General features: G+C 58.5%; 13 protein-coding genes across 13 annotated transcripts; 5 read left to right on the top strand and 8 right to left on the bottom strand.

Annotated features, from left to right (window-relative positions):
- Window positions 1-110: 110 nt before the first annotated feature.
- Window positions 111-1,290, top strand: IUM83_11725 (RPEL repeat protein; the record flags this gene model as incomplete). Its single annotated transcript, XM_067936300.1, has 3 exons — window positions 111-738; window positions 819-956; window positions 1,037-1,290. 3 exons carry the CDS (start codon window positions 111-113, stop codon window positions 1,288-1,290), a joined length of 1,020 nt encoding a protein of 339 aa, XP_067798595.1.
- Window positions 1,291-1,487: 197 nt separating this feature from the next.
- Window positions 1,488-2,734, bottom strand: IUM83_11724 (SET and MYND domain-containing protein; the record flags this gene model as incomplete). The annotated part of the gene is made up of 7 exons (XM_067936299.1): window positions 1,488-1,536; window positions 1,607-1,782; window positions 1,860-1,908; window positions 1,977-2,053; window positions 2,120-2,261; window positions 2,342-2,475; window positions 2,558-2,734. The coding sequence occupies 7 exons, from the start codon at window positions 2,732-2,734 to the stop codon at window positions 1,488-1,490; spliced, it is 804 nt and encodes a 267-aa protein (XP_067798654.1).
- A 48-nt stretch (window positions 2,735-2,782) lies between these two features.
- On the bottom strand, window positions 2,783-3,727 carry IUM83_11723 (histone-lysine N-methyltransferase SETMAR; the record flags this gene model as incomplete). Its single annotated transcript, XM_067936298.1, has 1 exon — window positions 2,783-3,727. One exon carries the CDS (start codon window positions 3,725-3,727, stop codon window positions 2,783-2,785), a length of 945 nt encoding a protein of 314 aa, XP_067798593.1.
- A 267-nt stretch (window positions 3,728-3,994) lies between these two features.
- IUM83_11722 (uncharacterized protein) lies at window positions 3,995-4,552 on the bottom strand (the record flags this gene model as incomplete). Its single annotated transcript, XM_067936297.1, has 1 exon — window positions 3,995-4,552. One exon carries the CDS (start codon window positions 4,550-4,552, stop codon window positions 3,995-3,997), a length of 558 nt encoding a protein of 185 aa, XP_067798594.1.
- Window positions 4,553-8,153: 3,601 nt separating this feature from the next.
- IUM83_11721 (Cytochrome P450) lies at window positions 8,154-8,870 on the top strand (the record flags this gene model as incomplete). The annotated part of the gene is made up of 3 exons (XM_067936296.1): window positions 8,154-8,297; window positions 8,368-8,554; window positions 8,617-8,870. 3 exons carry the CDS (start codon window positions 8,154-8,156, stop codon window positions 8,868-8,870), a joined length of 585 nt encoding a protein of 194 aa, XP_067798592.1.
- Window positions 8,871-10,359: 1,489 nt separating this feature from the next.
- IUM83_11720 (arsenical-resistance protein) lies at window positions 10,360-11,562 on the top strand (the record flags this gene model as incomplete). The annotated part of the gene is made up of 1 exon (XM_067936295.1): window positions 10,360-11,562. The coding sequence occupies one exon, from the start codon at window positions 10,360-10,362 to the stop codon at window positions 11,560-11,562; it is 1,203 nt and encodes a 400-aa protein (XP_067798628.1).
- A 358-nt stretch (window positions 11,563-11,920) lies between these two features.
- Window positions 11,921-13,174, bottom strand: IUM83_11719 (DNA primase; the record flags this gene model as incomplete). Its single annotated transcript, XM_067936294.1, has 1 exon — window positions 11,921-13,174. The coding sequence occupies one exon, from the start codon at window positions 13,172-13,174 to the stop codon at window positions 11,921-11,923; it is 1,254 nt and encodes a 417-aa protein (XP_067798583.1).
- A 154-nt stretch (window positions 13,175-13,328) lies between these two features.
- IUM83_11718 (DNA ligase) lies at window positions 13,329-15,137 on the bottom strand (the record flags this gene model as incomplete). Its single annotated transcript, XM_067936293.1, has 1 exon — window positions 13,329-15,137. The coding sequence occupies one exon, from the start codon at window positions 15,135-15,137 to the stop codon at window positions 13,329-13,331; it is 1,809 nt and encodes a 602-aa protein (XP_067798693.1).
- A 269-nt stretch (window positions 15,138-15,406) lies between these two features.
- IUM83_11717 (ras family protein) lies at window positions 15,407-18,095 on the top strand (the record flags this gene model as incomplete). The annotated part of the gene is made up of 9 exons (XM_067936292.1): window positions 15,407-15,658; window positions 15,751-16,128; window positions 16,193-16,357; window positions 16,433-16,989; window positions 17,054-17,189; window positions 17,252-17,708; window positions 17,767-17,819; window positions 17,896-18,006; window positions 18,069-18,095. 9 exons carry the CDS (start codon window positions 15,407-15,409, stop codon window positions 18,093-18,095), a joined length of 2,136 nt encoding a protein of 711 aa, XP_067798691.1.
- Window positions 18,096-18,286: 191 nt separating this feature from the next.
- IUM83_11716 (Amino Acid/Auxin Permease (AAAP) Family) lies at window positions 18,287-20,356 on the top strand (the record flags this gene model as incomplete). Its single annotated transcript, XM_067936291.1, has 5 exons — window positions 18,287-18,688; window positions 18,764-18,978; window positions 19,046-19,155; window positions 19,222-19,574; window positions 19,649-20,356. The coding sequence occupies 5 exons, from the start codon at window positions 18,287-18,289 to the stop codon at window positions 20,354-20,356; spliced, it is 1,788 nt and encodes a 595-aa protein (XP_067798668.1).
- A 493-nt stretch (window positions 20,357-20,849) lies between these two features.
- Window positions 20,850-22,683, bottom strand: IUM83_11715 (putative endomembrane protein 70-like protein; the record flags this gene model as incomplete). Its single annotated transcript, XM_067936290.1, has 2 exons — window positions 20,850-22,487; window positions 22,600-22,683. The coding sequence occupies 2 exons, from the start codon at window positions 22,681-22,683 to the stop codon at window positions 20,850-20,852; spliced, it is 1,722 nt and encodes a 573-aa protein (XP_067798690.1).
- Window positions 22,684-23,073: 390 nt separating this feature from the next.
- Window positions 23,074-24,900, bottom strand: IUM83_11714 (cell 5A endo-1,4-betaglucanase; the record flags this gene model as incomplete). Its single annotated transcript, XM_067936289.1, has 4 exons — window positions 23,074-24,150; window positions 24,227-24,393; window positions 24,466-24,688; window positions 24,763-24,900. The coding sequence occupies 4 exons, from the start codon at window positions 24,898-24,900 to the stop codon at window positions 23,074-23,076; spliced, it is 1,605 nt and encodes a 534-aa protein (XP_067798605.1).
- Window positions 24,901-25,472: 572 nt separating this feature from the next.
- Window positions 25,473-26,858, bottom strand: IUM83_11713 (cell 5A endo-1,4-betaglucanase; the record flags this gene model as incomplete). Its single annotated transcript, XM_067936288.1, has 4 exons — window positions 25,473-25,637; window positions 25,704-26,205; window positions 26,331-26,518; window positions 26,652-26,858. The coding sequence occupies 4 exons, from the start codon at window positions 26,856-26,858 to the stop codon at window positions 25,473-25,475; spliced, it is 1,062 nt and encodes a 353-aa protein (XP_067798702.1).
- Between the last annotated feature and the right edge of the window lie 6 nt (window positions 26,859-26,864).

Raw genomic sequence — 26,864 nt, 5'->3', positions numbered from 1 at the left:
TGATTTCGTGTGTACCACACCACGGTCTCCCTTGTTCGCCATACAAAGTTCAAGTCATTCGAAGATTCGCACCCGGAGCATCAAGCGGCACTGAGTTGAGTCGAGTGACGATGGCCAAGAAGTCCAAGGCCGCCAAGAGCAAGACGCCCACGTCCACGCCCACGTCCACGCCCGTCAAGACGCTGGACGGTGGCCCCGACCAGGAGCCGCCCGCCACGGACGAGCAGGCCATGGGCAAGGAGCAGCGCCGCCGCGCCAGCGAGAAGGTCGACCAGCTGCTGGAGGCGCGACCCGACGCCGAGGAGCTGGAGCAGCGCAACGTGCTGCCCACGGCCTCCCCCAATGTGGCGCCCACGCTGCAGGGCGTGCAGAAGCAGCTGCAGCGCAAGATGAGCGCGGACGAGCTGGCGCACCGCCTCGAGGGCCGCCCGGACGTGCAGGAGCTGCGCGACCTGGCCATCGTGCACGGCGGCGACGGCGTGGCGCCCAGCCTGCAGGCCACGCAGGAGAAGCTGCAGCGCCAGCTCAACTCGGACAAGGTGCACCAGCACCTGACCAAGCGCCCGTCCATCGAGGAGCTGCGCACCACGGGCGTGCTGGAGACGAGCGCCGAGCTCGCGCCCAGCCTCACGGCCACGGCCAAGAAGCTCGAGCGCAACCTGGTGCAGAACCAGGTGTCGCACCTGCTCGAGTCGCGGCCCGAGAAGGACGAGCTCGTCTCGCACAACATCCTGGAAGGTGGGCGCAGCACAGTGCAGTTCGGAGGTTTCCACTCCTTCTGACGTTGTCGCTGTTGGTTGGTTATTGTTGACGAGCAGGCCAGGATGCGGCGGTGGCGCCGGTGCTGCAGGGCGCCAAGCACCAGTTGGAGCGGCAGTTGAAGGCGGACCAGATCGCGCGCCAACTGCGCCACAGACCGTCGGTGACGGAGCTGGAGGAGAAGGGGATCATTGACGGTGAGGAGGCAACTGCGATCAAGCAGGGATCGCACTAACGCGGGGGACACGACTGATGATGGCCGTTCTCGTTCTGCTAGAGGGGGAGCTGGAGCAGGACGTGCAGTCGAAGAAGCGCTCGCTTTCGCAGCGTGCGCGCTACGCACTGGCGCTGAAGGCAGCCAGCCGCATCGCGGCCGATAAGTTGATCTCGGCAGAGGAGAAGGCGCGTCTGAAAGATTTGATTTTGAGCGATGACGAGAAGGTCGTGGCCGCACTTGAGTGCTACGAGCTGGATGAGGATATTGAGGAGATGCTGGACACACTGTATCGCGTTGCGAAGGTGTCGTCGTGAGGGTCCAATGCGTCGCTTGCTTTTGCTTTTACATTTCCTTGCAAAGCGGCTCAGGAACGAAGCGCGTCACACCTAGCACTGCTGTAACGTAGCGTGCATGTGGCAAAGCACCTGTAGTTTCCCTGACAAGCTGCAAATAATTCTTGAATACAGAAGACGGTCATGCAACCCGCAGCAATCTGTACACTATTCTTTCTTTACGAGAACCTCGCGTCCATGAAAGCATCCACGCCTTCGCGAAGAGCACTGCAAGACAACAAAGCGTTAGAGGGACTCAACAAAGTCAGCAGCAGCAAAAGGGAGAACCTCGTCACACCTGATCTGCAACAGTGAATCTACCACGCCGAAGAAGGTGCGGTCCTCGAGGGGCATGGCCTGTGTGGCAGGCGGCTCCGGGTGCTGCAGCCACGCGGAGAACAGCATGAGGTGTCCGTTCATCTTGACGAACTCCTTTTGCAATTGCGCTGCAGCAGGAGATGCGTGTGGGAGCGACTGCAAAATTCAAACGTGTCCAGACAGTGGTTAGCGCCATTACGTCCTCCACCTTCAACGTCTCGCAATACACCTACCTCGACGAGTGTGTAGCTCGAGCGCGGGAAGCTCTCCTTGTCACGAGTCCTGCAAGCAAACCAGCAAAGGTGTCAGTCCTATTGCATTGCAAGAACACCAAAGTGGCAGCACCGTACCAGCACTCTTCGTCCTTGAGCAGTCCGTACAGTTCGAGAGCAGCCTGGTACAGCGCCTTCTGCTGTTCCTTCGACGCCTGCACAACCGCGCCCAACCGTCAGCCTTCTTGCTGTCAGTACGAGCAGCACTATTGCCAGCGTACCGATTCGACGTCCACCGTGAAGAACCAGCCCGGAAGCTCCGGGCCGTTGATGCCGATCGAGCTCGCAACGCCCGCCGTCTTGGGTTCGTCCGCCTTCTTGGGGCTGGAGGACCACGCCAACGCCTCCAGCAATGCAGCGAGTCTGCAGCACACATAGCCATCAATCCGTCAGCACTGGGGATACCGTAGCAGCAGCTGTTCCTTCTACAGTAGCCCACGCACTTGGACTCGGAGCTGGGGGCCTTGTGCAGCCGCTGGAAGGTCGCGATGACGCCGCACTCGGCCTTGTGCGCCGGCCAGGCCTTCAGCTGGCACTCGCGGCCGCAGAACAGGGCGGCGTCGCAGTTGGCGCAGCGCTGCAACGCAATACACAACAGCAGCAGCAGCCAAAGTCAGCGCAGCAATGAGGCAGCGATGCAGGGGCGTCCTGGGTCGCACCTTGAGGCCGCTGACGTCCGGCAGCTTCTGGCGGCAGCTCTGGCAGCCCGCGCCGATGCCCCAGACCTCTCCGCCGTGCTGCTTGAAGTGCTCCAGCAGCCGCAGCTCGGCGGCGGCGCTCGCATCCTCGCACACCTGGTCGTACGTCTTGTCCGCCATCGTCGCCTTGCCAGTCATTCGCGCAAAATGCAACTCCATACAAAATCCAAGTCACTGCTGCAGTCATTACGATACATCGTCGCTTGAGGGCAGGCGGCCTCGACACTCGAGCGCCCCGCAGCGACACGGGTGGCCTACTCTACCATCTACTGCCTCACTACTGCTGCTATTGCTGCTGCTGCATGCAGTAGAGCCCTCGCCATAGTCGAAAGTCAGCTCGTCGCCCTCTTCGACCCGCCTCCGGGCGAAGAAGGCCAGTCGAGGGACGAACGAGTCCACGCGCACCGCCGCCACCTCCAGGCTGGGCGCGCAGCTGTGGTTGAAGAAGCGCGTCAAGCTGCCGCGGCAGGACGCGTCCACGTTGGTGCGCACGACGTCGAAGTCCAGCGAGGCGCCGCCTTGGCGGGCCACGTGCTCCCGCAGCGACAGCACGTAGTTGGTCGCGTGCGGGTCGTAGCGCTCTCGGTAACGCCGCCGCATCTCGCGGCTCGAGACCAGCTCGCCCGTGTACTCGCCCACGTACTCGTCTCGCTCGATCCGCTGCGCCGCCAGCACTCCCCAGCCTTTGCCCTCGCGCTCGGCGACCACAACTTCAACTTGGCGGCCGCGCAGGACGCGCCGGCACCGCTCGTCGCTCCATTGGTGCTTGGAGAGCAGGTCCGCAGGCAGACTGTACTGGCCAGCAGCCCCCGGCAGTTGCACCACCGTGGTGTACGTGAAGGCCATGAGCTCCGCAACGGCGCGGAGCTGTGCGTGTAAGCTCGACGACGGCGGCAATTGGACCAGAACGGGCAGCACCTCCTTCCCCTGCGAGATGTCCTGCACCACAGCGTCGAGCCATGCTCGAAGAGCTTGACGAGCTGCTCGGCAGACGCTGAGGAGCGACAACGCCGACTCAACGTCGAGCCACAGAACTCGCTGCGGCGCGAGGACGACCGCGAGCACATCGGCGAGCGAGGCGGCAGAGCCTCCACCTGATCGGAGCTTCTTCTTGTTGTTCATGTTCTTCATGGTGCAGGAAACGCGGCTCTGGCACCATAACCGCGCTGATTGGCGACACGTGAGGCGGGGCCCGAGAGAAGGTGGTGACTACGGGAGATATCGGAGCCCGTGGGGAAGACTGCGTGCAGAGTGAGTTGATAGTTCGCTGTTACCTTAATTCCTAGTGTATATACTTGCTACGACGTAGTGTTCGAGCGCGTTGGCCGACAGGGGCGCTCGCTTATAGAGTTAATAGACTTGACGTTGACGCACTGACAACGACGATAGGGGGGGCTCTTAGCCGCGGAGGAAGTGCTCGACGAGGTGCGGGATGGCCTGGCAGCCGTCGCACGTGGCGTCTCTCGAGTGGGGCTCCGTCTTGCTGCTGAGCGCCATGGCCACGAAGGCGGCGCAGAAGCTCTTGAGCACCTTCTTGCGGCGCTCAACGCCGGCGGCGAGCTTGACGTAGAGCCGCGGCTGCGCCAGCGAGTAGAGGATGAAGTGCATGTACTTGCTGCAGTACTTGCAGATGTGGCCGTCCTCGTGCTTGCGCTGCGCGTAGGCCCAGGCCTGGTAGCGCAGCTCGGCGAAGTCCGAGAAGCGGTGCAGCACCTGGTAGTCGGGCCGCGACGCGCTGGCCGTGGGCGTGTTGAGCGTCGGGATGCGCGACGTGTGGTGCAGCAGGAAGACGTCCACGACGTAGTAGACGACGTCATGGCGCACGACGGTGCGGTTGATCTCGACGCGGTCGATGGTCTCGAGGAACGAGATCGGGGCCGCGGCCTGCGAGGACCGCGTGGGGGCGAGCGGCACGGGGTTCAGGTGCTGGAGCTGGTGGAGCTGGGGTGAAGCCATGTGATGGTGAGGAGAGCAGTGCGCGCTGAATGGCGAGTTGGGCAGTGGCGACATACTTGATCCGCCGGGCCGAGCGCTGAAGCCATGTGCGTGAAAGGCTCGCCGAGCTTCAAGCGAGGGCGGTCTTTACCACGCGCGCCGTGCAGAGCGAGTGCTAGCCGGGGAACTTCAAGCGCGAAGCCCGCGTACGGCGATACCCGCCACAGCCATTGCGCGCGCTGCGAGCCGCGCCCAGTGCGGCACGCGGCCGTTAATCGTCCCGTTAGTCGCGGCCCGCGGTGCCTTGGACCTCGTCGGTGTATATACCGAGCGACCAAGCAGCGTCTCGTGCGGCACGAGACGAGTCGTGCCTCAAATCGCTCCGGGCTCGTCGTGCTTGTCAAAAAGCCTGCGTGCAGAGAGTAGGATGTGGAGCCAAAATCTGCCGAGAACCCGCCGAACCCGATGCTGCCTGCATGAGCGCATTCGTGACAGCGTGATTACAAGTATATGTGGACGCAGGTTTCCGACGGCTTTTCACTTTTCAGTGCTCGGCGCAGGTTGCAGTCTGACGCGAGATCGGCACGCGGCTGAAGATTGGCACTGGCTTCAGTTTTCCCAGCAGCAGGCGAAGCTACAGTGCTTGCTTCGTGTGGCGCTCCGAGCGATGCTGCTGTCGAGTCGAGTCGAGCTTAGCGGAACCCTTGGCCGGAGAAGAAGTAAAAAGGTATTCGCGCGGGTTGCGGCAAGTCCGGCCCAAGGCTCGGCGTAGCATTGGGCATGGCGCGGAAACGCCTGATACGGTTAATCCTCGCTGCCCTTGTCTTTGCTTTTGGTCGCCGTCTCGCTTGAGCTTCAACAACGCTGGGCTCGCTGAACCTGGCGGGCCCGGACTCAACAGCCGGTGGCGGCGACACAGTGCAGACTTGGGCACGAAGCAAGGTTGATAACAAGCACTGCAATGTGTACCGGCAAGACCGTGAAATGCGGTCGTCGGTGGCGCTTGTCTAAGTGCTCACTGGCCGGTCTGCCTTGTGCAAAGGGCAAGTGCAACATCGGCAGGACCTTCCGAAGAGCACCGAAAAGAAGTATGTACATGTAGAACACTTGTGGCGATTGGTTTGGGCAATACAGCACCAAGTTTGCTCGTTCTAGGCTTGTATTGGATTGTGTTGGTGGCGCTATGTACGCGAGCTGCAAGCTGCGAGTTGCAAATTGCGAGCTGCGACAGAACTGCTGGGCAAATCTCCGATTTGAAATCGGAGAAACAGCGTCACGCGTTGAAGTGAAGGTTCTTCCCGCCGGTATGGTACAGTAACTGTCGACATTGTATCGTAAATTTCTTTCGCTCCCTCTCGATGCACTCGGCTCTCACCAGAGAGCTCCAGCCTTGGCTTCTAGGACTTCGAGCCGACGTCGAACGCTACCGAGCGGGCATGCCTCGTCAAGTGCCAACAGCGCAGACACACAGTGACGGCATTGATCCGATGCAGCAGCCTTCCTCCGCCCGAAGCCCGGTCTTTAAAAATCAGGGCTCGCTAGCAAAGACAAGCACACTGAGTAAGATGAGCAGGGCGCCAACTGCAACGACGGCTGGGAGGCGCCGGAGGGTCGCTTTACCTCGGTGCCGCGATCGGCACCGGCGCCGGAATATATGGCGCTGGTAGATTTGCCTCGTTCGCTGCATCACGTGAAGCTTCCTCACAATCGATAGAAGCTCATCAATATAAACCTGTCTTGGCAAGTTTGTTCACTTGACGCGGTACACGATTTTAATCGCGAAACGGCGGGATCATTTCCTGCCGGTCCAGCCGATGTTGCACTTGCCCTTTGCACAAGGCAGACCGGCCAGTGAGCGCTTAGACAAGCGCCACCGACGACCGCATTTCACGGTCTTGCCGGTACATATTGCAGTGCTTGTTGTCAACCTCGCTTCGTGCCCGAGCCTGCACTGTGTCGCCGCCACCGGCTGTTGAGTCCGGGCCCGCCAGGTTCAGCGAGCCCAGCGTTGTTGAAGCTCAAGCGAGACGGCGACCAAAAGCAAAGACAAGGGCAGCGAGGATTAACCGTATCAGGCGTTTCCGCGCCATGCCCAATGCTACGCCGAGCCTTGGGCCGGACTTGCCGCAACCCGCGCGAATACCTTTTTACTTCTTCTCCGGCCAAGGGTTCCGCTAAGCTCGACTCGACTCGACAGCAGCATCGCTCGGAGCGCCACACGAAGCAAGCACTGTAGCTTCGCCTGCTGCTGGGAAAACTGAAGCCAGTGCCAATCTTCAGCCGCGTGCCGATCTCGCGTCAGACTGCAACCTGCGCCGAGCACTGAAAAGTGAAAAGCCGTCGGAAACCTGCGTCCACATATACTTGTAATCACGCTGTCACGAATGCGCTCATGCAGGCAGCATCGGGTTCGGCGGGTTCTCGGCAGATTTTGGCTCCACATCCTACTCTCTGCACGCAGGCTTTTTGACAAGCACGACGAGCCCGGAGCGATTTGAGGCACGACTCGTCTCGTGCCGCACGAGACGCTGCTTGGTCGCTCGGTATATACACCGACGAGGTCCAAGGCACCGCGGGCCGCGACTAACGGGACGATTAACGGCCGCGTGCCGCACTGGGCGCGGCTCGCAGCGCGCGCAACGGCTGTGGCGGGTATCGCCGTACGCGGGCTTCGCGCTTGAAGTTCCCCGGCGGGCACTCGCTCTGCACGGCGCGCGTGGTAAAGACCGCCCTCGCTTGAAGCTCGGCGAGCCTTTCACGCACATGGCTTCAGCGCTCGGCCCGGCGGATCAAGTATATCGCCACTGCCCAACGCGCCATCCAGCAAAGGCACGAACTTTGCATTAAAAGTCTTTCGTTAGTGAACTGGGGGTGCGTAGGGCAGTACAAAATTCAAACAGAATGGCCGATTCGTTGGCGCGAACTGTTTGCAATTATAGCAGAAAATGGGGTATATTTCAGCGGATTCACTCTTCCCCGAGTTTCGGGGGCAGCCGGTTAAGGCAGCACGTCCGCCGCACGGCCCTAGTACATGTAGACAGAGGTACCGGAGACAACGAGATATTTGTCCGATCGTAAAAACATAAATTACAACGTAAAAAGTATGGTAAAAACTGTCATTCAGCGCGCGGGAGCACTGCATTGTCGCCACTAATTCGTTGCTGGCCACGCGGCCACCATTCAGTTATTTGCAGGATGGTGAGAGGCCCCCACCATAAGAACAGCGTTAAGGCGAAGGTGAGTTCACCCGCGAAACGAGATGCATGCACCACGTCTAATCATCTACTCTACTGTATGCAGGCCATCGCCGCGAGCGAAGATGCCGTTGCGAACGACAGCAGCCTCGCCGACGTGGCGGCTGAGTACAAGGTGACGCCACGCACGCTGTTGCGCTGGCGAAAAGCAGCGTCTGCGATCACGGCTGCTCCGCCCTCGCGGAAATTCGTCCGCAGCGCCGCACGACGAGGGCCGCCGATACTGTATCCTGATATGGAGAGGAGGCAAGTTCGTCACATCCTACTGTACGGCTATGAGTTCACTGACCTTTGATCTGTTTATTGTAGGGGTGCATCAAATGAGAAAAAATAGAGCAAGATGCGTGACGAGCCAGTGTTTGCTAGTCATGGGCGCGCGGTTTGAGCCGCGGCTGTTAGGTGAGCGCACTCACCGCGCTGCCAACGAGTACTTGCGGCGGTTTCGAGACCGCAACTGGCTGTCCATTCTCCGCATCACCCACCGCGGCGTCAAGCAGCGCGAGGAGCTACAGGTACTGTGCCAGCGTGTGCTCGATTTTATTTACAGTACTGATATTTTATATTGATATTTGTATGAACCAGTTGGTGGCCGACGCGTTCGCGTGCGCCATGCGCTACGCGTTTGAGATAAACAGTGTCGTGTCCATCACGGCTGGTGACGATAAGTACAGCTATGTATACAATATGGACCAAACGTCGATTTACATAGACATGAACCCGAGCACCACGATCTCTTTTCGGGGCGAACGTCATGTTGACGTTGTCCAGTGTAAGTCTCTAACCATTTCAATGCGCAGTGTACTACTTTAAATTAATTTTTGTATTGATTAGCTATGTCAGCGAACTCGTTCCGAGCCTCCGTGTTTCTGTGTGCGTCGGCTACGGGGCGTAAGCTGCCCCCGTTAGTCGTGTTCAAGGGCGAGCCTGGCTACCACGTCCAAGCCGAGCTCGAGCGTCATCCTGCCCACCGCTCGGACAAGGTAGTGCTCACGGTTCAGGCGAACGCGTATTGCGACCAGCACGTCATGGAGGAGTGGATCCAAGACGTTCGTGATTTTATTTCAGTGTCGGTGCCTACTGTATGACTTACAATTTGTATGATAGGTATGGAGGCCATCGGTCTGTGGCCCATCAGTGCTTCTGCTCGACAGCTTGAAGGTCCACAAGATGGCTTCAACGCGAGCATCGCTCGCAGCCTGCTGTACGGAACCTGAGTTCATCCCTCCTGGCATCACAGGCCTTTCCCAGCCGATGGATGTCGCGGTAATGCGTGTGTTCAAGCACTTTACTAGGGAAATGTATGTGAGGTACCATGTAGATAACGATTTTTGCACCAATCCCACGCAGCGACGCAGTCTTATCACAGACATCGTGGTTGCTGCGTGGGAATCTGTGCCAGTCGATGTGATTCGACGTGGTTTCGTCAAGGCTGGGCTCATTCCAGTCGGCCCACGCTCGGACACCGGTGCATTTGTCATTAACAAGACGGAATAAAAATTAGCTTTTTCGTGCAAGTTTTAGCATAAAGTTATAGTTGTACCTTTGAAAATCTATAGTATTCGACATTTTACACGTCGGACAAAAAATGTGGGTCGGACAAATAACTTGTGGTCTCCGGTAGTGTGTTTGCAGATCGACTTACTGTCCTTTACAACTACATGCACGTGTGTTTCTTATGCATTCTGTATTACAATATCTTACAGTGTAAATAGCGGGTCGATGAAAAGCAAAATCGTGCACTGCAACTCAAAGCAGCGGACAAGGGGATGCCGATTAATGGATAGGCACACACCCGGATACGGAGACGGACAGCCGGCCCTCCATCTACGCTGGCACACCTTAGCTGTAGTGCATATGCTGGTGCTGGGCGTAACCAGCGTTCGGCGATTATATCGCGCTGGGCGACGGGCATTTGCTGGTCGTTAGGAATCCTAGAACTAAATGAAATGACTGCAATGAGTCTCACTTCAAAACGAGAGAAAAAAGAACTCAAAGCAGCGAATCGCCCGTTCCGTCGGACGACTCCATTCCAGCGGAAAGAGAAATCCGACGTTTCATTCCAGCGGAATGGCAGTGCGCTCCATACTAAAATAAAAACACTCCGATGGCTATGGGCATCGAGGCTAACTAAACTTGTTGGCCCGTTGACAACAGAAGTGCGGGGTTTCTGTTGGCTGTATCCTGATGGATAGATGCTGAGCACACAATTGTTCAAACCGTTGCCGCAAAATGAACTACAACTCGCATTTTCATGGGCGAGTGTGAGAACTTGGATAGCATTTGTTCTGGCAGGTACAAACACCCGTCTTTGTCACAAGGATTCACTCTCGCAGGACCTTTTTCTCGACGGATACTTATATTGCATGTGTTCTCGAAGGCAGTGGTTCTCCGTTCCGCTGGTCGTCACATGGCTTCACCTCTACCTCGAAGCTGCGGCACCACTTGCACCCCAACCATGTGCCGTGCTCGAGCTCATTCGCCGTCTTGACACGAACCTCCGACAGCTTCAACGCCATTACCAAGCCCTCAAGCCCCAGCGCATTGCCGCCAAGTCCTCCTCCAAGCCCCGCCGCCATGTCGGACGCGCAGCTTCAACAGCCTCTCACCGACGGCACTTCAACGTCAACCGCAGACGCCCCGCGCATGGGCGTCGTGGGTAAGCTCTCCTTCCTGGACCGCTTCCTCACGCTCTGGATCGTCCTGGCCGCGGGCACAGGGCTCGGTCTCGGCCAGATCGACGCCGCGCAGAGCTTCATCGACGACACCACCGTGGGCAGCACCAACGTGCTCGTGGCCGTGGGGCTGCTCGTCATGATGTACCCGCCTCTCACCAAGGTACGCTGGAACCTGGTGCACCGCATCTTCGCCGACTGGCGCTTGCTGCTGCTCACGACAGTGCAGAACTGGGTGCTCGGGCCCTTCGTCATGTTCTTCCTCTCGTCGGCCTTCTTCAACGGCGACGTTGGCTACATGACGGGGCTCAGCCTCGTGGGCTGCGCGCGCTGCATTGCCATGGTCGTGGTCTGGAACAGCCTCGCCGGCGGAGACGCCGAGTACTGCGCCGCCATCGTGGCCATGAACTCTGTGCTCACCATTGGACTCTACTCGCCCTACGCGGGTCTCTTCATCAACGACCTCCCGAGCCACCTGGGCATCGATTCGAGCGCCGAGATCCACGTCGCCATGGGCGAGGTCGCCAAGAACGTCGGCATCTACATGGGCGCACCGTTCGTGGCGGCGCTGCTCACGTGGTACGCGTTCACAAAGGCCAAGGGCACCACCTGGTACTTCGACAAGTTCACGCCGCGCATCGGCGTGCTCACGCTCATGGCGCTGCTCTTCACGATCATCGTGCTGTTCGCCTCGCAGAGCACGCGCATCTCATCCAACCTGGACAAAGTCATCTACGCCGCCGTGCCGCTGCTCATCTATTTCATGTTCATGTTCGTGGTCTCCTTCCTGATGAGCTGGTGGCTCGGGGCCACGTACGAGCAAGCCGTGACACTGTCGTTCACGGCTGCCAGCAACAACTTCGAGCTGGCGCTGGCGGTGGCCATTGCGTCGTTCGGACTCAAGTCGGACCCAGCGCTGATGAGTGTTGTGGGCGCGCTCATCGAGATCCCCACGATGCTAGCGCTCGTGTACCTGGCGTTCTGGTTCCGTAAGACGCTGTTCATAGCCAAGAAGGTCGACGGCGAGGCAGCTCTCGTGGATGAGATGGAAGGGCAAGCCGACCAGGGTGCGGCCGGAGTCTACTCGAAGAAGACGGATCTGTAGGTTCGACGGTAGTCGCCACGGCGTGAGCTAGTGCTTCAGCACTGTCATTCACATGTTAACGTTCTACATGCAAGGAAGATATGCCTTCCAAATGCCAAGCTGTCTTTTGGGGCAGTGATGCGGACTCAATTCCCAGTCAACGACTTCTTGCTTGTCAGGTTCATGAAATTTGAGTGTCGGAACTTCGCGCGTTTGGCTAGCGAAGTGGAAGTTTGTTCACAAGCATGTACGTGTCTCGAGGTATCCAAGCTTAACGCGCGAGTCGATATCCACCACCCTTCTTTCTAGTAAGCTGCTCTGGTGACTGCTTTTGCGTTTTCATTTATGGTACAGTGACGCATAAAGCAATCTTCATCGTTCAGACGCTCTTTTCGATGAACAGCATGCCGCAGAGAAACCCGGACGGCGAGACTCCGGCGACCAGTTCGGTGACGGCTTCCTCTTGCCACAAACTCGTCGGTGGTGACGGCTCCGGCTCGTCCACCTTGTAGCGGATCCTCGCCACTCGCGGGAACGCGTTGGACATGGCCTGCTTGATCTTGGAGAAGTGCTGGCACTGCTTGCGGATGTCCGACGTGAGCGCGGTCACGAGCTGCGAGGCGTCGCGGTAGCCGAGCGTGTTGATCTTGAGATGGTCCAACGTCGTCCAGTACGAGCAAATATGGCGAATGATGATGTCGCCGTGGCGCCGCGCGACGTTGGACGTGAAGAAGCCGCTGTACGGGATCATCTCCTCGCGCATCTCGTAGGTGCGTCGGTCGATCTCCATCTGATGCATGCCCTGCGCCTTCCAGGCGGGCAGCTCGCGCTTGACCGTCTCTCTCCAGTCACTCACCATCTCGGCCACCTTGGTCTGGTACTTGCCCACCTCGTCGGCGTACAGCTGACAGACCGCACACGTGACCTCGCCCGAGTCCGGGTCCACGCGCATGTTCTCCCAGTGGAGGCCGAAGAGGGACGTGAGCTTGCCGTTCTGCGCGCCGAGCGCGTCGCTGATGCGGCGCGCCACGTGCTGCTCGGCGGCGTCCTGGCCGTCGCCCCGCCTCCTGTCGCCGCTGCTGCTGCTGCTCTCGGGCGGGTGCAGCCGGACGATGACCGGCCTGGCCGTGTAGACCGTGGCCGCGTACTTGAACGAGATGTAGCTCTGCGGCAGCAGCTTGGTGACCATGAAGTCGATGATGGAGAGCAGCGGCACGTGCTGCCACTGCGGCGTATCGCGCACCGTGTCCCGCCAGTACGTGAGCTCCTTGCCCGCGGCCGTGCGCACGTGGCAGTCCTGCCAGACGTCGGGCGCGGCGGCGTCCGCAGCGTCAACATCAACATCAGCGTCCTCGTCCTCGTCCCAGTCGCTCTCGGCGAGGCGCTCGCCCGCCTTCCACGCGGGCGTGAGGTGCCACCAGTCGGCCGCGCACTTCTGGTGGAAGTGCTGCGCGTAGCGGGTCTTCTCCAGCGCCGTGGCGCTCAGCACGCGGTCCGAGCGCAGCCAGCGGCTGGCGTTCAGCAGGTTGATGGCCTCGCGCAGGTCCAGGAACTCCACGAGCAGCGCGCACGGCAGCCGGAAGAAGGCGTCGGGGTCGCCACCGCCGCTGCTCGAGGCCCGGCGGCGCCGCATCGCGGACAGTCAGACTATGGCATGGAGGGAAGGGTTGCGGCGCTGGCCAATGAGAGCGGGGACAAAAAAGGCCAGTGCGACTTCAACATGCATAGTATAGTTGCCTTTTTTTTGCTGTTGGGTGGGGGTTGTATCATAGTTCTAGCTGCTGAGGCTACTCCCGGGCCTGCGCGTTGGCAATGACCGGGTCCTTGGGGCGCGTCTTATCGGCCGCGAGCCCCACGAACACGGGGAAGCGCGGGATGCCGTCGTTCGTGAGCTCCTGGCACTTGTACACGACGATGCTGCCGATGGCGGGCGGTTCGTCGCGCTGCACGTCCGAGAGCCCGCTGGCCACCTTGAACATCTTGCCGCTGGCCATGCGGCAGCGCAGCGCGCCCACCATGCCCGCGTACTTGCCCTTGCCGTCCTCGTACGCGAGCACCTCCGCCTCGCCGTCGTGGAAGCTCTTGATCTTCAGCAGCGACGACGAGCGCCCCGCCGCGTACTTGCTGCCCGGCTCGCGGATCATGAGCCCCTCGCCCCCGAGCTTCTCGATGTCGTCGAACACTTGGTCCAGGTGCGCGAGCGACTCGCACTTGGTGTGCTCCACCCACTCGATGTACTTGGACGAAGCCTTCTCGACGACGCCCTTGGCGTGCTCCATGCGCTCCTCGAACTGCTTCGCCTTGAGGCTCGGGGCGTCGAACACCTTGTACACGAGCTTCTCCCATTCCTTGGAGCCCTGTGTCTTGGCAATGCCGACTGTGAACTGGAATTCGCCTCGCCCACCGAAGAGCTCACCGTCCAAATCTACGTCGTCCGGGAACCCAGTCGTGAACCAGCTTGGCGCAGGGTACTCGTTGCCCAAGCGCGAGAGGAAGATCTTCTTGGAGGAGTCCCAGAAGGCACGCACGCCGTCTAGCTTCTCGCTGATCCACCAGCCCACCGGGTCATCCTTCTCGCGCTCCCATTTCTTAGCCAGAAGCACCTTTGGCGCGGTGGTCTTCACCACTGCTCTTGAGCTGCTTCCACCACCCGCAGAGGCCGTGCCGCGAGGAGCAGTAGCCGATCCGCGGGCGCGCACAGTCTCATATTCCTCTCCCAGAAGCTCTTTCAGATGCTTGCACGTCCTTGAGGTCGGCGGGTGGCGCTGGTTCCTCCACGCCGGACAACTACACGAGTAAACCTTGCCCAGGCGCTTCACGATGTACGTCGAGCCTGATGTGCTCTTTACGTCATGAAACGCTCCGTCCACGAGGAGAACCTTGGGCTTGACGCCATTCAAAGCCCCAGTCTCCTCGTCATACTCCACCTCTCCGTCTCCACCAGCAGCAGCAGAATCCCCACCATCCTCTTCAACCGACCTCTTCTTGCTCGGCCTAGAAGGAGACTTGGCCTCCGCCGCCGCCGGGGTCTCGGCGATCTTCTGCTCCCACTGGTCCTCCGTCAGCACCGTCACGCCGAGCTTCTGCGCCTCCTTGAGCTTCTGCCCGGCCTTGGCCCCACACACGAGGAACGTAGTGGTCTTGGTCATCCTCGGCTGCACGCGGAAGCCTCTGGCCTCTGCCTCGGCCGCCGCCTCCTTCCTGCTCTGCCTCGTGAGCGTCCCAGTGAAGACCACCACCGCCTGTTCCTCCGCGGCTGCGTCTTCGTCTTCCTCTGCGCGCGCCTTCCGCTTCCTGGCGGCCGAGCTGGACGCAGATGGCACCACTTCCACCCGCTTCTTGCTAATCTTCTGGTCCTTCGCGTCCGCCGCAGCGTCCGCGGCCAGCAGCTTCTCCTGCCACTGCTGCTCCGTCAGGACAGAGACGCCCAGCTTGGCGGCCTCGTCCATCTTCTTGGCGCCCACTTTGGCCCCGCACACCAGGAAGCTGGACGCCTTGGTGAGGCGGGTGCCCACCACGAAGCCGTGGCGTTCGGCCTCGGCGCTCGCGTCCTTGCGCGGCTGCGACAGCGTGCCCGTGAACACCACGACGCTCATTGGCAAGTGACGGTTCGAAGTTGAAGTGGTCTTATTTCGGACGAGATAAGAGCAGACCATCACTCACGCAATACGCTCTTCCGCTATTAAAAGCGTCAATCAATCAGTGGTCTTATCTCGGACGAAATAAGAGCAGACCATCACTCACACCATATGCTCTTCTGCTATTAAAATGTTATTCAATTAAACTGCTCTTATTGATGGAAGACCTCTCCTTCAATGTGCGACCACTTCGAGAGCACTTTTTGGATCGTTGACCAGCAACGATAATGCAGAGCTCCGATGCGGCGGCGGACGCGGGCGACAGCGCCACGTCCAAGTGGATGAAGATGATCTCGTCCACGTTCCTGGGGGAGGGCGGCGGCTCCTCCCTCTTCGCGAGGCGCTCGTCGGGCAGCACGGGCGGTGGCGGCGTGGGCGTCTCGCAGGAGTCGCTGGGACGCTGGGCCAAGCTCCGTGCCGAGAACGGGCTGGACCCGACGCCCGAGCTCAAGATCGCGCTCGTGGGCGGCGCCGCCGTGGTAATGCAATGAATTGCAGTGAATTTGGGCCCTTCACGGGCTGCTCCGACCCATTTTTGACGCTGTGGTGCCTCATTCCCGTTCTCTCCCAGGGCAAGACGAGCATCGTGCGGCGCTGGCTGCAGCGCTCGTACCCGGCCACGTACGCACCCACCATCGGCGTGGACGTGAGCTCCATGACCTACAGTCACCACGGCCAGGAGCTGCTGCTGCACGTGTGGGATGTGTCCAGCGCCGAGGTGGACGCCAGCGCGTCGTCGCTGCACTCGCTGCTGTGCGAGGACCTGGACGGCATCTTCTTCGTGTTCAACGTGCACCGCGTGAGCTCTATCGCAGCCATCGACAAGTGGCGCCACTGTCTGTCCAAGTTCCTGTCCCCTAGGGAGATCCCGTGCTTCCTCATCTCGCACAAGGCCGACCTGCTGCAGAAGCGGGTGATGACCAGCGACGACATCGCGGCGTACGCGAGGGTGGGTCGACAGAGCTTCGACTGAGGGTGGGTGTGGCACTGACCAGGGCGGTTTTTGACTACAGGCAGCAGGCTACAAGGGCTGGATGTGGACGGTGGGCAAGCCCAACTTCGGCGAGAACGAGAAGAACCCGGCGGTGCGCGAGGCGTTGGAGCGCATGGTGGAGTTCATCTGCAGGGACCGCATTGCGACGGAGCATATCCGGCTCGCACGCTTGACAAGGCCACTGGTGAGACGATAATCATTCGCAAAACTGGATTTGTATCGTTGTGGCGACAGCTAATACGGTGCTAACTTGTTCCAGGGAATTTTGGAGACGTCCGGCAACCCAGCACCTCTGGAAGTTATCCAGACGGAGGACGCATTGCACCATTTCTCGACTTCGCTATTGCGAATCCCCACGAAAGCTATCACGACACTGCCACGGGACGAGAACATGATGCCGATCAACGAAAGGCCCAACCCGAACGAGGGAGAAGAAAAGAGTGCAACTGCTGCGCATGTTGCGGCTGCGCTACGATCGGATAAGCGCGCGCCGACATACGGTGGTAATTGGATTTTAGGAAACGACAAGGGCGTGTATCTGCGTGCCACGAACAGCAGTCTTCTTGGGAACGATGAGACTGACGATGACTCGGAGTCTGTAGAAGAGTTTCAATTCCCGTTTTCGGGCTCGAGGCAGATCAACGAAGAAGAAGACGCTGCTGCTGCAGCCGAGGCTCGCAAGCGTGAAAAGGAAGAAGAGGACCTGGAGAGGCGCAAAGAAGAAGAGAAGGCGGAACGGGATCGGCGTAACGATCAGGAGGCGTGGCATTTCTTCGCCGGCAGTATTAGCCGTGCTCAAGCTGAATCTCTTCTTGCGTAAGACTGTTGTCTGTTTGGATGAAGTGGCTAATTGCTAACTGTTTTATCGTGGCATATCTAGAAATCGAGAGCAAGGTACATTCCTGCTGCGTCGAAAGGATGCACAGACTCTGATCCTCTCGTACATGGGCCCGAACCACGTGCACCATGTGCTGATTGAGTTCTCGAACCAGAAGTATCACATCGGCTCGTCCAAGGTAAGTTTGCTATCGGTAAACGTATCCATATCGTTTACTCACTGGAGATACCATTTTCGCAGGCATCGCAAGCAACACCTTTCAGCACTCTGTGGAAATGCTTGAGAAGTGTACGGCGTTATGCCTATCGCGGACTGGTGTTCAGCCGTAACGTGGACTTTAGTGTAGTCAACAAGCAGGAGCTGATCCTGGAAGACGCCATCATTGCATCGGGGAGTATTACCGATGCCACCACCTCAACTGCAGCGCCGACTACCCCAAGCATTTGGCGCACACGAACACGAAGCGGGTCGAGCAGCTCGCTGGGCGAGCGTAGCAACAGTAGCAACAGCCGTCAAGCGTCCCCTACGACGGCTCCACGCAAGGCTCGACACAGTCCAGGCTTACAGGCCAACCAGGAGCAAGTGCAGATACCTCCCCAGGCTCGGATCGACGAGCTGACCGGGGAGTTCTACGACCACTTAGCGGAGAGGCTGTCGTACTTGGCGGCGCAGCAGAAGGCCGAGTCACCTGAAGCAGGTACGGTGGCCTAATTGAACTGGCTTCGGATATTTACTAACCAGTCATGATGTGCTAGACGGCGATGACAAGATTGGTCTGTCCGAGGATATCGCGCCTCTCCTCGAAATGGTGCGCAACTAAAAGGCTGAACCGTGGCTTAAAGTGGAGGGGGGAAGTGACAACCTTATGCTGCGTGTGTCTTTAGGTGACACAAGAGAGGAGCGAGCTGCGTCAAGTGCGCGGCAGCAACGCTGAGACGCAGTGGCGACAGCTCGTGAAGAACATGGAGGCTTGGAACCGCATCGTTATGAACCTGGTACGCGCGGCCTGTGGCCACCACCACCTCCAACAACTGACCTCTTCTTGCCCTCTCTGCAGGAGCTCAGCACGCTCAAAGTCGCCTGAGAACTTCTCAAGCAGAAGAAGCCCAACGCAAACACCGCAGTTGAAGTCTCTGCCAGCCCCAATAGTGACAGCATCGCGACGGCGATCGTGAGAGGCCGAGCACGTTGAAGCGCAGTGTAGCCATGTGTGTAAAAACTGGTTCTATTTTTGTGCGGCCGAGCTCATTTCCGATTCAGCTCGCAACGGCCGACATGATGAGCGCCGAGGCGGAGGACGCGCCGCTGCTGCTGGGCGGCGTCGCTGGCGCCTTGCGCCGGCCTCCGTCCCCGCGGCGCAGCAGCAGCGCGCCCGACGAGGCCGCGCTGGAGCTGGAGCTGGGCCGCCTGCACGTGCAGCTGGCGCAGGACGCGCGCCCCAAGTCGAAGCAGATTCAGTCACAAACGCAGACGCAGCGAGGCAAGGACCGGCGCTCCGAGAGCGGCGCGTCGTCCGCCGTGTCCGTCGCCCGGAGCGTCAAGGCGGCGGAGCGCATCTCCGTGGCGGCGGTGGTGGTGCACCTGCTCAAGGGCAACATCGGGCCTGGCGCCATGTCGCTGCCCAACGGCTTCTCCAAGACGGGCATCTACGCGGGGCCCGCGCTCTTCGTGGTGGTGGTGGGTGGGCTATACGTCTGAGCACTTTGTGGTGGTGGTGGACTGACTGAGTGATGGTCTCTGCTGCTGCTGTAGGCGCTCGTGTCCGTGTACAACATGGAGCTGCTGCTGCGCTGCAAACACCTGGTGAGCCCGAGGGCGCCCATGTCGTTTGGCGACGTGGGGAGGGAGATCCTGGGCCCCAAGGGGAAGATGCTCATCGACGTCTTCCTGGTGGGCACGCAGCTCGGCATCTGCTGCGTGTACTTCACGTTCGTGGCGACGAACATCCACGTCGTGCTGCCGGAGAGGTGGGCTGAATTCTGCTTCTATATGCTGCAGGTCTGTGGCTCACACGTTGCGTCTTCACTGTTGCAGTCTGCAGGACGCTATCAACGAGCGGCAGCTCATCTTTGCCATCTTCCCGGTTTTGCTCATACTTTCTTGGGTGCGCACACTGCGCCGCATCACGCCGTTCTCCGGACTCGGTGCGTTCGACATTTTTAGGGTCCTTGCTTGTTTATCACGTTCTGACTCGCTCACTGAATGACCAGCCAACTTCGCGGTGCTGTCGGGCATTGCCATCGTCTTTTACTACTCCATTGACTACTGGAACCACCCCAAGATTCAGCCGCGGCAGGCTCCTGTGCTTGCGGACTGGAGCCAGTTGCCCGAGTTCTACGGCACAGCGGTGTACTCTTTCGAGGGCATTGGCCTCGTGCTGCCCATTCAAAACGCAATGGCTCAGCCAGAGAGGTTTTCGCGTGTGCTGGCAATTTGCATGCTGTCCATCCTGGTGCTGTTCCTGTTCATCGGTGAGGTGCCGACTGTCGCCTTCGGGCGGATTGATAACGGTAGCATGACAGCAGTGCTGCACGACTACTGCGAGGGCTGGCTTGTCACGATGGTAAGAAGTATGACAAATCTACGAATTGGTCGTAACAAGTTCTCATCCGTGCGTTATCACTTCGTTCGTTGTAGGCGAACGTAGCGCTAGCCTTTGCATGCACGCTCTCATTTCCCATCCAGTTCTACCCTGCGATTGACGTACTCGAGCGGATGCTACGACACAAGTCACTGATGCGCCCCGCACCACCGGCGGAACCCGCGCAAGTAGCATTGGAGGCGCGTAGGCGTCGCAAGGCCAGGAAGAAGAAGCAATATCGCTCGTTGCATGGACTTGAAGGTGGTCTAGACTATGACCGTGAAAGCCTCAACGGCGAGCACGATGTGGAGCTATCAGCCAGCAGCGGCAAGAGTCGACCACCTTCGCTGTTCTCCCTGCAAACGATGCGCCACTCGTTCTCTCCGATCGCATCTCCAGCCACGGTAGCAGCCGCAGCTAGCATGTCTTCATCCCGGGCGTCGTCTGGCTGTCTGGAGAGACTGGTCTGCAATTTATCACCGTATGAATGCAACCGCACGCTGTTCCGGTCCATGCTGTGCACGAGCCTAATGGTTATAGCAGTCTGCGTACCTGACGTGGGCCTTCTCATCAGTCTCTTCGGGTCCGTGGGTTCTAGTATGCTAGCGATCGTATTGCCACCCGTGCTCTATCTCGTGGCTTCGGGATCCACGCTCTCATTGCCCTCGCGGATATTCCACTGGGGAATAGTTGTCTTCGGCATCGTTGGGATGATCGCTGGCACAGTGCAGGCCACGCGCCAGGTCATCGCCTCCTTCAACTGACCTGCTCAAGTCAGCTAGACCTATTCAAATCAACACGAGAATATTGCCTGTACAACTCGTGCTTGCCGTCCTGCCCTCTAGCGGTGCTGCCTGTTTTTTATTGTCCTATTACGGTTTGAACCCGCCAAAGCAAAGGGTCGACAAAAACGCGTAAATGCACATGGACCTACCAGCACCGGCCCGCTGTTCTTGGTGGGTTGATATTCTTCGCCATCATGCGTCTACCAATGACGTCGATCCGGTATCGCCGCTTCAATCCTCCTTCACCGCTTTGCTTTTGGCTGCTGGGCAGCACGCTTGGCAATCGCTTCACTCACACTTGATGTTGCGATAGATGCGCTTTGTAAACACACTGCTGCCGAGGTACCCAACAGTGCCGCACATAATGAAAAACGCGAAGCAAAACAATCCCCTGAAAGTCACAGTTGAAAACAGCCAACGCGTTAGTACACAGATTCGAGTACCCGCAGGATGGTATCTATCGGCAAGCCACTCACATGTAACCGAAGTAGAAGCACGTCTGCAGGAAGCCCGACATGTTCGTCTTGAAGAAATAGAAATAGATGGCGTAGATGAAGACGTAAATCGCAGTGCTACCTGCGGCAGCGAAAGACGTCCAATGCCACCGGTAGTTCTCAGCATTCAGCAGGAAGTATGTGCACACGATGGTTACACACAGCGTCACGATCGTCAGAATGATGAACACCAGCAGCATGAAGCCATACACGTAGTAGAACTTGTAGTTCCAGAACGACGCGAAGATGAAGTACATCTCAATGAAGATCGACCCAAACGGCAGCACGCCCGTCAGAGCGATCAGCACCGGTGGGCGCAGATACCACCGCGCCTCGGGCACCTCGCGGGGGAACTTGTTCACACGGCACGGAAAACCTGCCTTGGCAGCTCCATGACGGCCCAGGATCGTGCCCAGGACAGCCAGTGGGCACGACACGAAGAACCAAACGAGCACCACCTGCACGATCGTCACAAACGGGATGGCGTAGGTCGTGCCGTAGAACACAGCCAGCGCGTTGATGAAAAACACCGACACGAACGTGACCGTGGGGAGCAGCGCCGACGACAGGCACATGGCGCGGATCCAGTCCTTGGACACGCGCGGGTAGAAGAACTGGTGATAGAAGGCGCCGCTCGCGTATCCGTTGGCCAGCGACGAGAATGCGTAGACCGTGAGCCCCACCGACACGATGCCGCCAGGTTCAATGTAAAGCGACAAGCCGATCGCGATGAGCATCAGACACACCGACAGCACCAGCAGCTGCGCGCCCGTGCCCACGAGCGCCGTGAACAGCAGCAGGTAGGGCGGCGCGCGGAAGACGTCGCCGTGCAGCAGCTTCCACCCGGAGTTGGCGTCGTCCTTGAGCAGCGAGGACTTGCCGTCCATCATGAGCTCCTCGGCGTCGTCCTCGGCGAAGCGCGCGTAGTCGTTCTTGAGTGTGCGCAGCAGAATGAGCGCCACGAGGCCGCAGAGGAAGATCACCATCATGAACGAGTTGAAGATGGAGAACCAGTGGATCTGGTGCTCGAAGAACTCGTCCTCGAGGTACCGGTCGAAGCGGTCCTCGAACGCGATGTGCGTCTTGGTCCAGACCACCTCGTACGTGAACTCGAGCTTCTTGTTGGACGCGATGGGCGTGAGCACGTCCGAGTACGTGAGGTTCACGTGGATGATGTGGGGCCCGTTGTACGAGATCGAGTACTTCTTGTGCGTGTACAGCACGCGCGTGCCCACGGGGAACTGCTTGAGGAACTCGATGTCGTCCGTGGGCTTCATGACCTTGCCCACGAGGCCCCACACGGGCAGGTCGTCCACGCTCATCTGGTACCAGTAGTGCTCGTCCACGGCGGCGCCGAACTGCAGCGCGTCGGCGTCGCCCAGCGTCTGCGCGCAGAGCGTCGTCTTGGGCTTGTCCACGCCGAACTGCAGGCGCTGGCCCGAGTTGAACAGCTCGTTGCCCTCCAGGATCTCGCCGATGCCCAGCGCGTGCGCCTCGGGCTGCTCGGCGCCCGGCGCGCGGCAGAACGGCAGCGTGTTGTACGTGTACGTCTCCTGCGGATTGTTGAATGGGCCGATCTTATTCACCCAGACCACGACCTCCTCGCCGGGCGTATACTACACGTATACAGGCAGGTCGATATGACGGGAGAGCGATATGAGGTTAATTAGTTAGTAGTTGCGAGTTCACGTAATCTTTTTTTTCTTCTGCCGATATGACCTCACGCACCTCGTGCGTCTCGACGTCGGCGCGGGCGGTCGACGCCAGCAGCGACGCGGCCGCCAGCGCCACCGCGCGCATCCACTTGCCCATGGCTGGAGAGAGGGAGAGAGCTGAGGCAGGAGGCGGTCGGGGCCCGGGCAGAGAGGGAAGAGCTTGAAGGCGGCGGAAGAGCTGGTGCGCTTCTCCACGCGTACGCGAATGCGTCGGTGGGACTGGTTGGGCACTCACGAGAGGGAGAGACGCCACTCGCATGGGGGATACGGTGTGCGCCACACCACTTCAACTTGTCGGAAGAACGGACAGCAACGGCAACAATACTCAAGCGTCTTAGCAACTACCGGTATTCATTGACTCCAACTTTGAAGCGAACCTTGAGAGGGCTTGGCCGTACTAACAAAGGATGCAGTTTGGGAAGCACAATCTGGTCGAAGAAATGGAGTTCATATTTTTCAGTAGATACAAATAATAAAAAGTCTATCCTTACTTCTTGACGGGAAAGCACGGGAATTTTCGCAAGTTAGGCATGGCATCCATGGGTGTGAACGCATCCAGAAACTCGGTGTTTGGCGACAACCAGTCGTCTAGCAGCATGCCTTCTGTAAACGTGCCTTCAGTGTCGGCCGGATTGTACTGGTACTGGCTTTCCGGATTGAGTGACCACATGAATCCGCCGGCGTACTCCTTCCCCATCAGCACTTTGATCGTCATGTCTGTCGTTCGCTTCGTCGTTTTCATTGGGTGCGCGTCTTTCGTGTACAGACCGGCAAACTCGCCAAGCAGTAAAGCATAGCTCTTCTCGTCAACTAGATAGCCAAACATGTCCTTCATCGTACCCTCCACACGCGTATAAAGGTCGTCATCTGAAAGCTCCACGTACGTTGAGTAGTCTGACTTGGTGCCGTCTCCATAAAAGTATGGCTGGGGGGCCACGGCGGTCGTGTAGTAGTGCGGAGCCCACACAAGTTTGTTTTCGATGGTGAACTTGGGTTTCGTATCTCCAGCCTTCTGCAGGCCACCGCCCCACCAGTCGTAGTACGTCATCTTTGCACCTGCGATCGTCACGCTGTGCGAGGACACAACGCCTTCCACGAAGCCCAGCCACTGAGGGCAATTGCCGTGCATCACCTTCGCAATTTTTTCGCAGCCGACAACGAAATCGTCATCTTGGCCAGTCCCCCACGTCGCTTTCTCTGGTTCATTCTTGAGGTCCAGGCCCATGACGTTCCAGTAGTCCTGGCCGCAGAGGTTGGAGGAGACGGTGTCAACAGCACTCAGGAAGTTTTCCTGCGTCACGCCCAGATCTGCATCGAACCAAGTGGTGCCGGACTTCTTGTTGGTGAGTCTGTGCATACTGATGAGCACACCAATGTTGCGGTAAGCCAAAGACTTGACCAGAGTCTGCAAGGTCGAGATGAAGTCTGTCCCATTGATCGCTCGGTTGCTCGAAAGGTTGATCACACCCTTCTCGGGAGGATTATTGTTCAGCACGTTCTCGACTGAAATCGGCAGCCTCACCGCGTTGAAGTTGTTTCGCGCTAAGAACGCTGCGATCTCGTACTGTTTTCACAACACCCTCGAGTTAGCGCGGGTGCGAATAATAATTTCAAAGCAAACACGAAGGGGCCTCACTCACCGCTGTGGTGCCATTCTCCGCGTTCTCCCAGAGTCCGAATGGAACTGCGAGCTCTGTCTCCATACCGAACCAGTTTACGCCCTTGATCTGTATCGGGATCTCAGTGCCATTTGAAGCGACTGCTACGATCTGGCCATTCTTGCTCTGGTAGTCGGGCATTTCGCATGCTAGCAGCACAAAACTCACTGCGTTAGAACGCATACAACTAAAGCAAAACTACATGGCTCACAGTCACGTACTGACAGAGGTGTCATACGACTTGGGGTTGCCAACTTGGCCATCGTCGGAGATTATGATGTTATCGTCCGTCTTGCCATCCTTAATCGCGCGTTTGCCTGCAACGTGCTGTTCGTATTCCATCGCACGCACGGTACGGGCTTTAAGCTTGCTTATCGCTCCTTCCGTGATAAGGAATACAGCGCCCACGACAAGCAGAATCAGCAGCAGCACACCAGGCCATCTCTAACATGAACAATTCGCGCTACACGCATTAGCATCATACACGTGGACGACTGCAGCCACCACTATCGACGTACCCTGTACTGCCCCTTGTAGTCCGATTCATCCTCCTGTTCGCCAGGCTTCTTGACTACGAGGCGCATGTTCTGGGACGGATCGACCGGGTACTTGTGAGAGAACCGGTCCTGGTCGGAGGAAAAGGCTGTGGCGGGCATCGTGTTCCGAGACACTGGAGCCCGAACGACTTCGTTCGCTATCCGCCAAGGCATCATGGGGGTCGACAGTCGTTCCCCGGGCCGCTCGACCACGAGGCTGGGGCGGTTATCCCGCATCGTCGACGCAGTATCAATGCCTATCTACCTAATGGCGAGCGCGTTGTCAAGTCGGTGGTCGGTGGTCCGACGAAAGAGTTGTGCTCCATTTGCCCACATGCTGTCCATCGTCCGAGATATCTTATCTCCCCGTCACTGGCCTGTGCGGCATGTGCTCCGGCGTCCACCAGCTGGGAGACCGGCATGAGCAGGAAAAATACTCCTTGACAAGCGTGTTAAGGTGAACAATAGGGTTTGCGACGGATGTAGAGGCCATATGCAGCGTAGAGGACGATGGAGGCGGTGCAAAGTTCAGTTCCACTCGAGTTGATGCTTTCGGCGCGAAAGCACGCGAGTGCGAATGCGCCAACTGATGGTACTTCCAGATATGCTTGCCAGTCCTCACGTTCTAGGCGCAATGAAAGATGCTGGTGTACAAGTAATTTATTGTGAGAAACGCACTACGTTTTTACAATCTATCTACCCTCCTTCTTGATCTCGACGAGGAAGCACGGGAACTTCTTGAGATCCTTAATCTTGTCCATGGCGGCCATGCCCTCCAGGAAGTTCTTGTTGGGCGTAAGCCAGTCGTCCTCCAGCAAGCCCTCGGTGAAGTCGCCTGCCGTGTCGGCCGGGTTGAACTGGTACGCGCTCTCCGGATTCAGCGACCACATCTAGCCGCCCGCATAGCCCTTTTCGATCATCACCTCGATGTTGTAGTCCGTCGTGAGCTTCGGGTGCGCGTCCTTCGAGTACAACCCGGCGAACTCGCCGAGGACCATGGCGTACGACGTCTTGTTCATCAGGTACCCGAACATGACGTCCATGGTGATGTCGATGTTTGCCTTCAGGTCTTCGTCGCTCAGCTCCACGTAGTCCTGCAGGATCCCGGATTCCTGCCATTCCCCAGATGCATAGAGATACCATTGCGGACTCACGCCGGTGTTGTAGTAATGAGGAGCCCACACTAACTTGTTCTCCACGTTGTACTCGATGAGGTCGTCGCCAGCTTCTTCCAGAGCCCCTCCCCACCAGTCGTAGTATTCAGCAGTTCTGCCTCCGGTCACGGTGACAGAGTGTATACCATTGACGCCTTCCACGAACGCCAACCAGTTTGGACATCCCTTCAGCATGCGGTTGCCAATCAGCGTTGCTCCTTTCTTCCAGTCCGGAGCCTTGCCACCCCACGAGCACTCGTGCGGTTCGTTTCTAAGATCGAGCCCAAGGATGTTCCAATACTTAGAGTCGCAGAGGTTTTGGTAAGGATGTCGACTGCCTCGAGGAAATCGTCTTCGGAGATGTCGCTTTCTTTATCGTACCAAGCGCCTCCGGACTTCGTCGGGTCCAGGGTATGGAGGCTGATCATGACCGTGATGTGGCGATACCCGAGCGCCTCCACGATCGTTTGAAGCGTGGAGATGTACGACGTGATGTTGATCGCACGGTTCGTGTTGGCATTGATGAGGGTTTTTTGCGGAGGCGTGTCTTTAGGATGCTCTTGATGCACACCGGCAGCCGAACACTATTGAAATTGTTCCGAGCTAGGAACGCTGCGATCTCGTACACCGACGTGCCGTTGTACACCTATTCCCAGAGTCCAAGGGGACTGCCAGGCCGGTCTCCATTCCGAACCAGTTGATACCTTTGATACCCACCGGTACTTCGGTGCCGTTCTTGGACACGGCGAAGATCTGTCCGTTCTTGTTCTGGTAGTCCGGGAGTTCGCAGCCCATGTCGGGGTACAATTTAGGATTGCCGACTTGTCCATCGTCCGAGATGATGACCTGGTCGTCGTCCAGGCCATCATCGATCTTGCGGTAAATGTGCTTGTGTTCTTCGTATCTCTCCACACCGATCCTCATTTTGTG

This window comes from Phytophthora cinnamomi (assembly GCF_018691715.1).
Source record: "Phytophthora cinnamomi strain GKB4 chromosome Unknown Contig8, whole genome shotgun sequence".
Classification (NCBI taxonomy): domain Eukaryota; phylum Oomycota; class Peronosporomycetes; order Peronosporales; family Peronosporaceae; genus Phytophthora; species Phytophthora cinnamomi.
This window is presented reverse-complemented; position numbering and strand designations above follow the sequence as displayed.